A 16,877-nucleotide genomic window follows, 5' to 3' on the forward strand; every position below is an offset into this window, starting at 1 on the left:
TTAGTGCTGTAGGTACAAGTTTTTTTGCGTAATGTAAATCGATACTTATTTTCTGAAATTGTATAAGCTGTGTAAAACTTCAGATTTAATTTTTTACGCTGACAACACTGTCAAGATGTCTGACGGCCGTGGTTTACTTTTGTGACAAAAATCTTAGCAGTTTTTGGATTCACGACGACTATCATAAGGTTTTTACCATCGTATGTAAAAGTAAGTTTTGATTCAATTTGTATCTAAATGTTTGGTATTATTCAACGCGTTTAATGTGATAGTTTCTCGATGAAAATGCGTCGTCACGCGTGCGAAGTCAATCGACACAGATTTGACATTTTATTCTTTTTGTGTTCGTGTGGTTATTATTACGAGTGTATCTCGTTACGTTACAGGCGGAGCGACCCGAATTAACGCAACGATGGTGAAGAAAAAGAGACAAAGCGATCCCGGAGAAAACGGCGACGAGTCCACAGAGTCTTGCGACGAGAGTGTGAAGTCCGCATGCCCTCACGTCGCCAAGGCGGTGGACTTAACACGTCTCAAAAAGTCATTGAAAGCAGGAGGCTTCGAAAAAGAATGCTCCGAATGTAAGAAGAGTAACCAAATAGAAGTACCGGATCCAAATTTTGAAGAAGATGTAACACTTTGGATGTGTCTAAGGTGCGGGTCGCAGCTGTGCGGGCGCACTCGAAACAAGCACGCCCTCAACCACTTCAACACGCCGCACTCGGACTGCCACTCCCTCACTGCCAATACAACAACTTGGGAGATCTACTGCTATAGTTGTAATAATGAAGTGACCGCTTCTAGTTCCAAGAAGCTTCATGAGTGTATTGAATATGTTAAAAGACAAGCCTCCTGTAACAAGCTGTTGCCTTCCTTTGAGCCTCTTTTTGACAGTCAACCTAAAAACTTTGATGTCCCATTGCCTGTTGAATCAATAATCAAAACAGATCAATTTTCAAAAGGTAAAGAAAAGGCAATAGCTCTGAGTCTACCAAGAGTAAGGGGACTTTCAAACTTAGGGAACACATGCTTCTTTAATTCAGTGATGCAATGCTTAGTGCAAACCCCTTACCTCCAAGATGTTCTCCAAGAGATGGCTACACCCGGTGAGAGGTTCACACTGCCAGGGGGAAAGCTCAAACTAAGGGTAGATGGAGATGATGGGAAGGAAGTGGAACTGCCGCCAATAACGGGACAGTTGGGAGAGTGGGGAACATTAACTAGAACTCTATCGGAAACTTTGGCTGATTTGCAAGCAGGTTAGTAATATTTCAAATGGGACTGCAACGTTGAAATACTAGTTTAAGACAAAATATCATTCTTATTGATAAAACATATAACAATATATTTTAATATGCACTTATACTCTGACAATGGAACTTCATAGTTAAATATTAATTTTAATATGAGTAACTTTTTAAGCAGTTAACTTTCTAAACAATCTTATGAATAACTGCTTTATTTTTTACAACATGTACTAAAATCAAATGTTAGAGTTTTTGTAAGGTGAATGATATTTCTATATTTAGGACATAATGAGTCGTTTGACCTATTTTTCAAAAGCAACCAGCAGATTGTTGAACACAAAAAAGATATTAAAACTCTGCTTATGTCTTACAGAGTTTTCTTTATATTTTATCAATATAATTCAAGAAAGTAACTTAATTTTATGGTATTAGTTGAAATATTTTTAATTGTATGTTATTGATGAATTAATAAATAAATATAGCAATGTCATTGTTATGTATCAGGTGAGGGTGGTGTGTATACTCCGAGAAAACTTCTCTCAGCTCTGGTCAACAAGTTGCCACAGTTTGGAGGTGGTGACCAGCATGATGCACATGAGCTGCTCAGGCATCTACTGGAGGCTGTCAGGTTACTGCTCCTTGTATAACTTACTGACTTATGTTAACATAGCTTTTGCCTGCGACTGTTCTTCTAGGCTATGTTCTACATCTATACCATATACAATATTAGTATGATTAACATAATGCAATCTATTGATAGTTGAACACATAGATGTGATTATTTTGTCTACATGTAAAGTCTCAGCAATTTGTCTAATTTTGATGTGTGCAATGTTATTTGGTACAATATAGAATATTCTATTGTATACATACATTATTTTTTTCTTAAGTTATGTAATATTATCAGAATCAGTATGTTATATAAATATGCACATTATTTGTTAAAAATTAATTATACTGATTATCCTACTTTATTGCTAACTTAGAATAGCATACTTAAGAAGCCTTATCAAAGTGTAAGGTTTCATGTATTATATAAATAAAATATTTTATAATAGTGATTAATAAGTAAGGAGATAATAGGACAAGAAATAAAAAAAAATGATAAGTAACATAATATTGTATAATAAGAAACATAAGTTCAAACTATTTGAACTCTCGCCTTTAAACATATCAAACATTCCCTTTGATGACTCAAATAACAATATAATAAATAATATTTTGTTATGATTTTTAGGTCAGAAGACTTGCGTCGTTACCAGTCTGTAATACTCAGTAGCCTAGGGATGAGCTCCAAGGTGGACCCTGCTAAAGTTGATGGAGAGGTCAAGCAGAAGGTTAAATTCTACGGGCAGCAGGCCTCCGACACCATGCTTAGACCTGAGCAGGTTTGTTTTAACGTTTTTATTAATATTTCATTGTATGACAAAAAGACTTCGTAAATATTTTTTAAATGTTAGGTTTTGTCAAATTGTCTAATAGTGTTTGGCTTTGCAAAGAATTGACTGTTTACTGAATACATTAATGTTGCCATGTTTGCAAGACTATTAATTTTCATAACTCAAAAAAATACTTAAAAATATTTACGATATATTTTTTTTTATGAAAATTAACTCGCAAAATGAATGATATTATTAAATGTGTTAATGTGATACTGTTTGTTGCGGTAGGTGTTCCGAGGGTTCCTGGTGTCGACGCTGGAGTGCCAGGAGTGCTTCCATCAGTCGGACCGCGCGGAGTACTTCCTCGACCTGTCGCTGCCTGTGGCCGCCACCAGGCCGCAGCCGCCAGCACTCGTGCGGAGGAAAACACCCAATGGTATGTATACACTTTTATGTGTATGGATTTCAACAACAAAAAAATATTGAAAACTGACATTTGCCGTTTTAAACCTGTGATGTCATAAAATGGCGAAGGTTTATCTACATTCGTATTTGCGACATACTTTTCTGCATATTTTTGTAGCAATACTTATAAAAGGTGATTTTCTATAAGTGAAAAAAATTAAGATGGTTAAAATTTCGTGTTTTATATAAAATTTTCGATAGTGAAGATTTCGAATATAAAATGGATTTTTCTAAATAAAGTCTGTAAAGGCGTCAAGTATGAATGAATTGATAAATATTTATCCTTTGGCAAAATTTAATTGAATATTTAAATAATTTAATTTCAATACAGAAAATTGTGTAATTCCTTTTTCACAGCAATAAAATAGTGATTTTTTAATTGTGATATATTTGTTGTAATGCAATGTTGTGTTGAAGCTTTATATTGTGTGTATTGTTGACATTTGTTACTATTCATATTGCATCCCTTATTTAAGTTGAATGCCGCTCTGTTTGTTATTATGTTTGCTTGTGTTATATATATGTTATTGTTGTGTCATTATATTTTTTTTGTTTATTTTTCAAATATTTTCGAGTACACTATATAATCTATGTCAAATTTCTTTTAAGAATGTTATGAAAATTACCTACGAACTAAAATAGGAAAAAATTGATTAAAAAGAAAAAGGCAATTATTAAATTATAATGTTTTTTCAACTTGTGTTTCCAATGTAAACTATCTTATTATTGACAGCCATTTCATTGTTTTTTTTATCAAAGAATATGTAATTTTTTATATCAAGATTTGTGCATTTTGTATGTGAAGCATAATGTTACAAAATTATTGGCTGACACAAGCTAAAGAGATTAAAATGATCCTTTGAAACAATGTATTCATAAAATAAAATGACGCATTTTCAGAGGAGAATATGTACAATGTACAAGAAGAAAATAAGACATCAAAACATCAACTCAAAAAGGAGAGGATGGCCGCGAGAAAAGCCGCGCGGAAAAGCAAAGGTGGTACTAACAACAGCATGGCTTGCATATACATATCTATGTATGCGTATATCATTTGCTTTTCTGCATGGAACTGTCTTCTGTTATACTACCTCTGACATTTCTTTAAGTATATGCAGAAAGAGCACCGCTTTATAACTTTCAATGCCATGTTAACATCGTCTTAACACAAACTTATTCCCAATTTCAGGTAATTCAAACAAAGAAAAGAACGCTGGCGAGGCGAACGGCAGCAAGGAGGAGGGCAAGTCGTCGTCGGAGCAGTCGGACGCGGACGTGGAGGACAACCTGGAGGAGCTGCCGCGGCGCGCCGACACGCACTGCGCCTCCGTCGGCAGCCAGGCCATCGCACACACCGCCGCCAACTTCGCCGCATACCACATGGAGTCCGGATACAACTCGGAGAAGGTCGTCAGCTCGGACTCCATCCGCGCCAGCCCCGCCCCTCACGACAAGGAGAAGGTCGACGGCACGCCCGAGGCCCCGGACAAGGACAGGGAGTTCGTGAACTGCTCCACCTCCACCACCGCCATCCCGCTTGAGTACAAGTCCCTCGCCTCGCTCGATAACCTCTCCAACCCCGACTCCGGCGTCGCCAGCCCGGAGGCCACCAAGCACAACTCCACCGAAACCGTCGACAACGTCGACTCGCCTATCAACGGGAAGGAGCTGGGGAGTCATAGCTCCCTCTCCAGTGAAATAAATCTCGATCTGTCGAGTCCGCAGCACAGCAAGCTGTCGCCGGTGAAGACCGAGTACGAGAGGCCCGTGTCGAGAATAGCCTTCGCTCCAGAGTATACCAACGAGGTGGTGACGCGCGGCATCAGCGTCAAGGGCTCCAGAAGCCTGCTGGAGCACAGCGGCGAGAGCAGCTACGAGTCCCTGCCCGAGAACAAGCCACCGGAGCCCGCGCCCTTCAATGTCAGCAACCACCAGGACGTTACCAACATATTGGACAAGTTGAAATTAGATATGGACGACCCGAAATTGCCGAAGCCCACGATCCCGCTACCCGCACCCGAGCCCGCCCCCACCCCCGTCGAGAGCCCCGTGTATGCCCCGCCGGCAGTTCCACGCCCGAAAATAAACGTCGAACCTGAGAAAAATCAAAGAGACTTCCTGTCCCTCAACCGCCAAAGTCCCATGTCGCCTCGATATATTTGCGACGAGGACGAGTGCAGCATCCAGTCCTGCTTGAGTCAGTTCACGGCGCTGGAACTGCTCACGGGCAACAACAAGGTGGGCTGCGAGACCTGCACCGAGAGGATCAACGGCAAGGATGGAAAGACCGTGTACACGAATGCCACGAAACGCTTCCTGGTGTCCAGTCCACCCGCCATCCTCATCCTCCACCTAAAGCGGTTCCAGATCGGCCCGCGCTGCATGTTCCGGAAGATGACGAAGCACGTCGACTTCCCGACGATCCTGGACCTGGCGCCGTTCTGCGCCATGGACAAGCTGAAGAAGCTGCCGAACGTGGCGCGCGGCCAGAGCGAGCTGCTGTACTCGCTGTACGGCGTGGTGGAGCACTCGGGCGGCATGCACGGCGGACACTACGTCGCCTACGTGAAGGTGCGCCAGCCCGTGAAGCTTGCCGACCCGCGCTGGTGGTTCCTGCCCAAGAGCGCCAACATCCCCGCCTCCAGCGGCGGCGACGGCGACGCAGACTCCGAGTCCGACCTGTCGGGCTACGAGTCGGGTGAGGGTCCCGCGCCGCTGCCCGACCCGCCCGCCGGCAAGTGGTACTACGTCTCCGACAGCATGGTGTCCGAGGTGACGGAGGAGAAGGTGCTGAGGGCGCAGGCTTACCTCCTCTTCTACGAGAGAATTTTATAAATTCTCCAGCTGGGTGTGCACGTGCATAATCGGCGGGCCTAACGGTTTGTTTGCTTTACGAATGGATGGCATTTAAGTGGAAGACTGACGCTTCACAGAGGGATACGACGACTCCCTTCTCCTCACGTGACGGATGTTTACGAAACGCTCTGTACATAGCTTGCGCGTTTTAATATAACCAGCTTTTTGTTTCTATTTTAAATTGGCGATAACGTACATCGCTTTTTTCGTAATGAGTTTTAAATTATATTAATATTTAGTATACACAATAGTCGATTGTGAATTGGTTTTAAATTCATCTAGAATAGCGAAATGACGTATCGAGCGGCAATAAAGACGGCATCCGATGTACACAAACCGCTGTTGTGTACGGAGCCCACAGCATATGTCCAAATACTGTTTTATATCCATCATATACCGTTTACCCATTAATAATGTCAGTTGCAGAAACATTCTGTACAGTTATATTGCGTGTCGATTTGTTTTTATTATGATTTTCTCATTAATAATTACATTTTTTTAAATCCCTGTATATGTATTTCAGGAACAGTATGTAAGTGCAAATACCTTTTGGCGTTTCAAGTTACTTGGCCGTATAGCGATAGTGTATTCTGTCATAAAATATATTTCGAATAATAATTGCGATGTTATTGATTCAATATTGGAAAGTTATCTCATTAAGAATAAATATATCCATCGAGAACAACGATATTTGAATGATGATCTTTTCATTTTAATGTGTAGCGTTGTCCCTGTCGCACAATACGTAACTTGTAGTATGTACGACAGAGACAACACGCAGTGTTGCCAGTCTTCTTCGAAAAGTCAAGCAAATTGACAACCGCGTACTGTGCGACAGTTGTTTTAATTAGCACTAGTAATTATTTATTTTCTGTCTGTTTCCAATGGCATAGTCTTCCATTGAGGTGACCATGTTTCAATGTATCAAAATATAAATTAAGAAACTAGTAATCATTATCAAATTAGCATGACTTAGTTATTTATCGTATTTCATGACGTCGCTTTTAATCTGTATTAGATGCACTATTTTAATTCGATTTTATTTTAAATTTTTTCATGTATTTTATATAAACAAAATGAAGTTCCTTATGTACACAAGTTAGTTGTCTGATCGCTTACAGTCGAAGCTTTCCGTATACGTAGCCAAAGTTAACACTAAATTACATAATTGTAACTATTTGAGTTTTATAACTAGCAACATTTTAATGTCTATCGCTCTGCTAATAAAGTTATGATCACAGATTAAGTTTAATATTATTTAAATACGTTGAGTGCTCAATTTGTAACCACATTTGTATTGATGGAAAGTGAAGCTTAGGGTGGTTTTTTTTTAATTCTATAGAATTGTAAATGTTACAAATATAATTTAAAAGCATAACATGACAATTTTCTTAAAGCTTTTGATGTTCGGTTCAAAAATTAATGTTATTTTTTTTCCATATACTATCAAGCAACTTTGATCACAAATTGGAATTACCATTTTAAAAATAGTGAACATTGATAATATATTAATTTGTTTTGAATTGCTGCTTTTTAATAATTTAAACTGTTTACTCTAAAAAAAATTGGATGATATTGTCCTTTGGTAGCCTTTATATTTTGTCTATGTATTTCATTATATACATAGTATATAATAATCGCACCCTAAGCTTCAAGCAGAAGGTTCGTTTTCGTGTTGTTTGTCGTTGGGGTTGTCTCATATAACTAGTTGCCTGTCTTAGGTTAATATTATATGTATTTGATAATTTTTGTATATTGAACCACATTACGATTGAATTACGAGAAGGTGTATTAAATAAAATATAGTTTGTAAAACCCAATATGTTGTTTTATTTATACATATAGCATGAGATATATAAATGTTAATATTTACAGATACATTTTCCATTATCTTATTTTCTATATAGCTATTTATTATACAGGATGTCCCAAAAGGTTACGTACATAGGAAGGGGGATGATAGGGGTGGTCACAAGGGTCGCCAGAAAAATAAAATAAAAATTCCCCTCTGGGTATTAAAAAAAATAACTGGCATTTTTTAAAAACTTAAAAATTTTACACCTTCTGGGGCAATTTTAATTTTCTTTAAAATCTTTGTTAGTTGTATTGTTTTTTTATTTCATATTGATAAAGGGTTATTGACGATAACATAATAACTTTTTTTTTTTATATAGCAATATTTGTAGGTCATTGGTTACAAAATTGCCCCAGAAGGTGTAAAATTTTTAAGTTTTTAAAAATGCCATTTATTTTTTTTAATACCCAGAGGGGAAATTTTATTTTTCTGGTGACCCTTGTGACCACCCCTTTCATCCCCCTTCCTATGTACGTAACCTTTTGGGACACCCTGTATATTACATCTTGCATACTTTTTAAAAGCAAACTTATTTTCCACTACAAATAATTACCTATTCACAATGTTATTTGCCTTTTCTTCAGCTGATCGACATGTGAGGTATCGAATGGTATGAGTCGCGTTATCTTCGGACCGTTAGACATTGTCAGCTCTATTATACAATATAGTACTTGTAGACGTTTTTTGGCATTTTCTAGAGCCTGAAAATCACTTTTATGTCAAGATGAAATGTTAAGAAGACAGTCTTAAAGAAAAGAACATCATAACCCTGTCCTTTCGAACTCATGTGTGAAATAAAAGAATAATATTATCTTTCTTTAGCACCTGATTCTGTGCTAAAAGATAACTTACCGTGATTGTTTGTTCCTTGAGTTCTGGTTTTGAAGCAATTTGTTTTTTAATTTGGTTCATCTCTGTTGGTGTGAGTCCAACCAGCTTGGACAACACGTCGCTGGTGAAGTCCACATCCAAGCTGCCGGTACCATCAATAATGGCACACCTCAAACTCCACCCCTCTTTACTCACCATTAACTTTGACAATAACTTTATAATCTGTCCTTTAACTTTTAACACTTTGCCCTCTCTTTCACTTTCACTCAGTTCATTAATTTGTTTAATATAAACAAATGGTTCTGGTGACACATGTTTTGGACCTTTATTTATGCGCGTAAGTTCAAGAATCTGTGCGTCCAATTGTTCCTCCATAACTCTCAGGTACTCCTCATCCTCAAACATTATATCTTCATCATCAGGGTAATCATCAACACTATTAACTGGATTCGAAATTATTTTAGCTTTTTTATCCGGTCTAGAATCATTCTCATTCAACGATCTTTTATTTGGATTGTCTAATATTTGTGCCTCTATTGCTGCAATTTCGTCCACATCTATGTCATCATCGAATGTGCCAAATGCTTCTTCATCTCTTGGTTCTATTCTATTTTGTTGGTTCACTCTTTGATCAAATGCTGGTTCAAATTGTGCCCCACCATTATAAGATGTTTGGACTGTTGAATTCTCAGGTCTTTGTAATGCATTGTTGTCTTGTGCTGGAAATAACCCACAAAACATTATTTGAAATTTGCAATCTACAATAATCTTGAAGGTAGTTTTTAAAGTGAGAATCTCCTTACATTTAGTGGCAGGGAGCCCGAGCTTGGAAGCTAACAGTTGAACCAATGAGTTTTCATCTGCCAGTTCCTGTACCTCACCGCCCAGCAACTCAATGTTATGCTCAGTCAGTAACATGACTCCACGACGACAGTCCACTGGACCTGAATTTTAAAATTAAACTACATTTATTGCAAAGATTGCTCCACTGCTTTCTTAAACTAAAGGAATAATAATGAACTAAACTACATTAACAAATCTTGATTACATTATAGAAGAAGATGATTTTATTTGAATATTTGTTGAATATTATAGAAATACCCTCATTTTTCACAACTTTTAGATTTCTACCAAAAACATAGTAATATTTATTTATTTAAAAATTAAAAATATGATTTAGTAGTAACATTATTAGTAGAAAAGCTAATAATAGCAGGACTACCTTTAAGTAATAGTTTACATCCAGGTGTAATGTCACAGCTCAAGTTTCTCATAGGTCTGTATTCTATACCTGACACTTCCTGCACACCATCTGTCAAGTACAACTTTATCATTCTGAAAATTGTTAGTAAGCAGTTATGTACTTTCTATAAAAATTTGGTATTTACTATATGTTCAACTTTTGTTAATACAACAGTTTTAAAAATATATTATAAACCTGTGGCTGGGGATTTTCTCATCATGATTAATTGTTGCTTCAATATTTTCAGTGTTCACTTTTTGCAGCTTTAAATATTGTTGATAAGCAGGTGTTCCTGAGAAGCAATGATATCTTTAATCCTTGTGAACTCTGAGTAGGTAGAGATTATGATTTCGTAATGTATATTTTTATGCTGGTATATCAGTCAAGGTCTTCTTACCAATATCAACACATGCAATAATTTGAAGCACAAATCTCCCAGTAAGTGTAGTTTTGGATTGACTCCTGAGGTCCTGTGGTAGGCAGCCTGGACATATGTCTTTTAAGTCATTCAACAGCCATTGTTCTTTTGCTAAAGTTTGAACTTCACGCTCACTGTACTCTGCGTTATTTTCCATTAAATACTCAACAAATCTGCAAATTGTAAATAACTAAAACTTTAGGACTATTAAGTTTACGAGTCCTCTCTCAATATTTTTAACATTGTTGTTGATACTTATTATTAATTATTAACAATTTGACATACCCAGAGAGCCACTCCTCGACAGCAAACATATGATGTGCAGCTAAATATTTGCGTACAGAATTTATAAGTGGTTGTTGAGCCATTGTTATCAACTTTAATATTTTCCAATGGAGCAATTACACTGCAAATCTAACATTAATTATTTAGTTCTATAAAGTTTCCTTTTCAGAATTTCATATATCTTAAAATCTATCATTACTTAATATAATAAATAAAATTAATACACAAATGTTAATGGATAAACATAAAGACGTAAACATTTCTTGTTTTCAAAAATGACATTTAGGTTGGATGTCAACAAGTTGTCGATGTAACTATGGTTAACTTGCTACTCTGTGCCAAGAACATAATTACAGATAACCACGGAAATGTGTTGCAAGACTTATTTGAACAATTTTAAAATAAGGAATATTTGATTAACATCTCACTTATATTGTGGATTTGTAAGTTGTTTGAGTGTATCTGCACTTTCTCTCTTTAAGTTCCACACGGGCGGTGTCGTGGGCAAAAACTATAGCAACATATTATAAGTAAGCAAAAAAGAATCCTAGGTAAAATAATTCCATTATAGGACGATACCCGCACTTTATATTTGTTTGGACAACTTTTATAATTGTGACTGCCAATTTTAAAAGTATTTGTTAATTATTTGTTGTTTCAAAATACAATAAAAGTTAATATTCCGTAAGAGTATAATTATTGTTAGAGGGGGATAGAACTAATTCAAATTTTAATGTAGTTACAGTTTAACCAGGAATATAAAAGTAGCTGTAATGCATAAAAATATGGAATTAAGTCCTTTGCGCACATTAGAAATCAATCTAATAAAGAAAGCGTATTGATCTAATAAATAACCCATCCAGGTAAGGATTTTTTTATATTTTTGGTTAGGCCATACTAATACCTAAAAATTTTCATTCGTTTCATATTATACGCTTTTTCTTATAAGCCTCGAAAATGTGGAAAATAAAACATAGATGATAGCAACACCTTTCGATGAACGCAAAAAGAGCTTGCTGATATTTTATCTCCCTCGTAAATTCTGGACGTAGGCCGATTGACAACAAAAAGCACTAACTGTGCGATCATTGTTTTTAATGTTTGTAGGTAATTTTATCTTCAAAACTGGGGGCCTGCAATTGTAAATTACACCGTGGAGGTAAAAATATGAAGAGGCGAAATGCCGATACTGGCAAAATGCGGCGCCCCTTAAAGCGCACAAAAATCACCGAGGGAATGTATGGAAAGTAAGTAATTTTTACATAAATAATTTACTTGCCGAGTGTTTAAATGTGTATTTAACATTGTGAATAATAAACTCAACCGAAGAAATTAAGACAAAGTGTGGTGAGAACAAAAATGTGTGGGTAGAAAGTAACATCTGTGGATTCGGTCTCACGTTTACTTACGTTGTGATAAAAAATAGAAAAAAGCAATACTGTTCACATGTATGCCCGACGTTTATATTCCAGATTCATGTGCAGTCTTACGCCTATTGTATTTCGTTTAATATTACTGTGCTTTTATTTCAATTGCTTAAGAAAAAAGTTTTGTATCGATACTTCCGTACGTGTATATTCAAGGACAGATTTAAATTGCTTGCGTGCATACAAACAATGAATTATATTAAAAAAATATTTTTTAAACTCATTGTGTTACAGGTGGTTTCTCAAAAAAATACTATGAATTACATAAACAATTACAAATCAATACATTATTTAATATTATCAACTTGGGGAAACCACTAGAATTTATTTATAGCTTAGTCATTATTACAAAAAATTGTGGTTTTATTTGTGGTTTCCAGTGACAAATTCTACTAGAAAAAAAATATGTGGTTGAGAAAACAAAAGCTTACACCAATTAAGGAATATTTTTGTTTAAATTGAATAAAAAAAGAAAACAACATAAATTGCAGTCCTACCTAAAGCTCAATATTTTCACAGGTCTCTTTAGAACTATACCAAAGTTTCACAACAATCTTATCTATGATGTAATAATGCATGTAGGACAGAAATAAGAAGTAGAGTTTATCTAAACTAATATTATAAAGAGGAAAGATTATGTTGTATGTAAATTAAAATACTAGTGGACTAAATTTTTTTTTACTAATTAGACTAATATGTTATCCCTAAATAACAGGCTACATTGTGCAAAGCAACACTGGCCGGTAGTTTTATAGAAAGCTTTCATTTATTCGCAGTTCCCTCCTGTACCTAAGATTTGTTATGGTCTGGGCTACAGTGGTGATGGCCGACTATATGCTGGAGTTCAGGTTCGAGTTCCTCTGGCCCTTCTGGATGATGCTCCGATCCGTCTATGACTCGTTTAGATATCAGGGACTTGTGAGTTATTCAGATTTTTCTAATTTTAACACAATAATGTATTTCAAAACATAAAATTTTGCACTTTGGCGAGACATTTGTTTAAAAATAATTCAAACTTTTGTGAGATTTTATGCATGAGTGTTTAGCTGTTTATATATTCATTTAAAAAGTGAAAACAATGATTTGGAGTTAGGTTTATAGACTGATACCCAATACCATTTAATAGGAATCTTATTATCATCAATATAGTAAAATAAAGCAATTTTATAATATACAAGATTTCTAGGATAAATATAATTGTACTAATATTTGTTTAATTTATTTCAGGCATTTTCAGTATTCTTCCTGTGCATAGCTCTAACTTCAGATATGATATGTTACTTCTTCATACCTCTGCAATATATATTCTTTGCGGCCAGTACCTATGTGTGGGTACAGTATGTGTGGGTCACATGTAAGTATACCTTTTTTTTTATTTTTAGACTAAAGGACATATTTAAAAGGAAGTTGTTGATGGATAAAAATAAAAAACAGTCATGTTTTGTACACATTAGTCCAAATAAAATATAGTTAAATTGAATAAGTTAGAGCTTTTGTTCTGTCCTAAAGGACGACCTCAAAATGCAAAAAACTCGGGCAATGGAAAAAACTCTGAGCGAAAAAATATTGCGATGCCTCGGACTCTTTCTTATTCAGGTTCAACTGTACTTTTTTATCTGAGATTTTATATGAGTATATACATTGTCAATAATTTTATTACTTATATAAGAAATTGTCTGCCGTTGTAGGCATGAGATTAATTATACCTACACACGGATAACTAAAGTTATTGTTTACATTACCCAAAGATTTATTACAATGCAACTGCGACGCATGCAAAAGTAACTGATTAAGGAACAAAATATACATTTATTTGTATGTCCTATCAAGTACTATCAATTTTACTTTAATATTAAGTTAACTAAAAACTAGAAGAACAATATACATTTAACTAAAAATAATATTAAGAAAAATATTTAGACCATGACATGTTTCTCAGAATCGATAAAACATTTCAAAAGCTTATTTGTTTTTGGGGTTGAATAGATGAATGTAAAATGAGTCAGTTTTGACATAGTTTGTGGATGTTAACTTTTCCGTGCCACTATGATTTTTTTTTTCGTATAAAAATGAACACTGTTGGTAGTCGTTTTACTGCGCGTTTCGACTGTGGTGAAACTTGTTGTGAAACATATCGTACCTTATGTTATCACTGAAAAAAATAGAGACGATGATATTTATCAACCTAAGTGTCAATAGAGTACCACAGAGGCATTGGTAACACAACTGACATTAATGACTTGTAGATCAGCTCATGACTCACACATGTGAAACAGATCAGTGAACCGGCTCAATTTGTATCTGTATAGAATTATGATTTGCGTTTCGAGCTGTAAACTGTGAGTCACTAGGCAGCTGGCGGCAAACGGCTCAGTTAGTTATCCATCCACCATAGTCATGAGCTGTGAGCTACCAATTTACTTGTTGAGCTGCAGCTCAGTTCTTCAAGTCTATGTGGCCTTTACATACGTGTACAACATTCAGTTGTAGAAAAACGTTATGTCAGCTGGTTGCAACGTGTTTTGTTTACGTGTCAAATTAATGCACTCGCCTGATGTGCGGTAGCGCCGACGCTTATTCCAGAAATATATCGACCGATCCAGCGCTCGCTTTTTGTCTTATTTGTTGTTTATCTATTTTTATTCATCTCTTCACATACGTTAGCTTTTACAATTTTTAAATCGTAGTTTATGTTAGAACAAATTTCCTATATATTTACGTATAAAATTTTGCATTCGGAAAAAAATATACGTACTTTTAAAAATACGATAAAAATACGTCTGAAGACATTTGTAAACGTGACCATTTTCGTATATGTTATCAGAGTTTACTCGTTATAATCCAAACGTGATATTCTTGATTGTAGGTCACGTATAGTGACATTTGACCGTTGTTTAAAGAAGTTTTTTTTATTAATTGACTCACGTATACGTAATTATTGATTATATTTAGGCCTCTACGTATTTATGACGTCAGGAATTTAATCGTTTTTCCCCAAAGATTTTATTAAAAACTTTTACTAAGTAATTTAAGATGTAAAGGAGCGTAGATTCATTCGTTATAATTTTAGGTTAACAGTATTTTTAAAATTGCGTAATGTTAATAAATATTGCATTTTGATATGAACAATAATCGGTTTAATTATTTATGATATTGTGCGTTAGTATTCGTCGGGCGACAGACAAAATAATGTGTTCTTGTCGTCTCTTGTTTAGGGAAAATATCCAGTATAGCTATCGTTTTACTTGTTTGTATTGTGACGTTTAAATATGTGACATATGAAGAGGAATATCTTGCATGTTCCTTCACAAAATCAATTCCGGTTCTTATATTCGTTTGAGGAAAATATATTGAAAATGTATTGACAAAATTATATTCCATAATATAGAAGTCTAAATTCTTTAAACACCATTTTGATGGTCTAAGATACCCGTGAATACAAAGGCTTCAGTATTTGACAAACATGTTGAGGACTTTCTTCCACATAAAAAATGCCAAATAAAAACACTCTTAGCACATACTCTGTGAAGCTGTACCTACTTTAAAAGTTTGATTCTCTTCTGGTGGTTTGCTGTTTTAGATATGTATAGCATTGCTTTTATCTATGTATAGAGAAATGCAGTAGTTATATTTGCAGTGGGCGAGAAGGGCATCTGCGTGCCAACGGTGGCGATCTGCTGCGCGGTGGTGTACGTGGAGGGTGCGCTGCGGGCGGCGCGCGAGCTGGAGCTGTGCCGGCCGCTGGCGGCGCACTGCGTGGGCTACCCGGCCGTGTCGCTGGGCTTCGGCGTGAAGGCGTACGTGGGCCGCCGCCTGCGCATGCGCACCCAGCGACAAGTGCGCGCACAGAACGAGTTCTACTTCCAGCTGCTGAGGGACGCGCTGCCAGAGAGTGCGCTAGAGGTCAGTCTGGGTTCTACACACATATTCCTTTCGATCTATTACACAAAATACATTACATGGATTTATATGTATTTTTTCACTTTGTACTAGAAGTTGAATTCAATATAATGTTGTATTGATGCATAGTAACTGATTTTACCTGATATTAAATAATTTTTTATCGCGATCATATAATTCTTGTTATCTATTACAAATTATACATAACAGTATAGTAATCTGCTCCCTTATCTTCGCTGATTCGGTCACGTTCTTTAGTTGCATGACCAAATATTGCATGACATTAACATAGTACTATTATCACAAGGAAAATGCTATCCCGCTCTGTGTGGGGTTGACGGATGATTAATATAAAATATGTAATTGTGGTCATTTTATACATAATAATGTGTTATAGAATCAGCAGACGTGTAAGGAGGAGCGCAGTGGGAGCAGTGTGGGCAGTGTGGGCAACGGCACGGCGGAGTGCGCGGAGACGCGACCGCAGAACGGCTCGCTGCGGCGTCGCTGCGGTCGCGAGAACGGCCTCGGCCCGCCCCCACACACGCACACGCCCCCACACACGCACTCCACAGAACACGCACATCTACAGTTTAAGGTACGCCCCCACACACTACCCTACAGTCAAACTACGTACAAAACTATAAGGAGCCTCCTGTAAAAAATACTCGTTATATGTTATAAACTAGCATTTTTCTTGTTAAGTTGAAGTAGGCAAAATAGACAAATCTCTCGCTGTAAATGTCTATAGTTACGAGATTAAATATTTTTTATGTTTTTGCAGTTAGAGAAGTTAGAGAAGCATTTAGCGCAACAAACGGCGACACGAGAGAGAGAAAAGTCCCAATCGAACACGAACACGAGCACGCACACGCCGCCGCACGCGCACGTGCACACCGGCGCCGGCGCGCTCGCGAGCACGTTCGCGCACGCACTCAGCAACGGGTCAGCGGGAGGGGCAGGCGCGC

The 16,877-nt window shown here is 36.6% G+C and overlaps 3 protein-coding genes across 4 annotated transcripts in view; 2 read left to right on the forward strand and 1 right to left on the reverse strand.

Moving 5' to 3' along the window:
• The first annotated feature begins 90 nt into the window (after window positions 1–90).
• Usp16-45 (ubiquitin specific protease 16/45) lies at window positions 91–6,450 on the forward strand. Of its 2 annotated transcripts, XM_013311012.1 has the most exons (7): window positions 91–210; window positions 387–1,259; window positions 1,752–1,875; window positions 2,485–2,635; window positions 2,918–3,065; window positions 3,995–4,093; window positions 4,284–6,450. In XM_013311012.1, the coding sequence occupies exons 2-7, from the start codon at window positions 413–415 to the stop codon at window positions 5,927–5,929; spliced, it is 3,015 nt and encodes a 1,004-aa protein (XP_013166466.1). In that variant the 5' UTR covers window positions 91–210; window positions 387–412; the 3' UTR covers window positions 5,930–6,450. The 2 variants fall into 2 exon arrangements, with proteins under 2 accessions (XP_013166466.1, XP_013166467.1); XM_013311013.1 differs by lacking the exon at window positions 3,995–4,093.
• A 1,825-nt stretch (window positions 6,451–8,275) lies between these two features.
• On the reverse strand, window positions 8,276–10,833 carry RMI1 (RecQ mediated genome instability 1). The gene is made up of 7 exons (XM_013311018.1): window positions 10,583–10,833; window positions 10,277–10,470; window positions 10,075–10,171; window positions 9,859–9,971; window positions 9,440–9,580; window positions 8,658–9,355; window positions 8,276–8,506 (listed from the first exon to the last, which is right to left on the reverse strand). Exons 1-7 carry the CDS (start codon window positions 10,663–10,665, stop codon window positions 8,363–8,365), a joined length of 1,470 nt encoding a protein of 489 aa, XP_013166472.1. The 5' UTR covers window positions 10,666–10,833; the 3' UTR covers window positions 8,276–8,362.
• Window positions 10,834–11,573: 740 nt separating this feature from the next.
• The window catches only part of LOC106116972 (macoilin-2), a 9,167-nt gene continuing 3,863 nt past the window's right edge, over window positions 11,574–16,877 (forward strand). Inside the window, 6 exon segments of the mRNA XM_013311037.1 lie at window positions 11,574–11,829; window positions 12,786–12,927; window positions 13,237–13,363; window positions 15,647–15,912; window positions 16,307–16,507; window positions 16,694–16,877. The exon segment at window positions 16,694–16,877 is cut by the window's right edge and continues 3 nt beyond it. Coding sequence (XP_013166491.1) covers window positions 11,780–11,829; window positions 12,786–12,927; window positions 13,237–13,363; window positions 15,647–15,912; window positions 16,307–16,507; window positions 16,694–16,877 — 970 coding nt within the window. The 5' untranslated portion in view covers window positions 11,574–11,779.

This window comes from Papilio xuthus, unplaced genomic scaffold (assembly GCF_000836235.2).
Source record: "Papilio xuthus unplaced genomic scaffold, Pxut_1.1 DF827680.1, whole genome shotgun sequence".
NCBI lineage: Eukaryota > Metazoa > Arthropoda > Insecta > Lepidoptera > Papilionidae > Papilio > Papilio xuthus.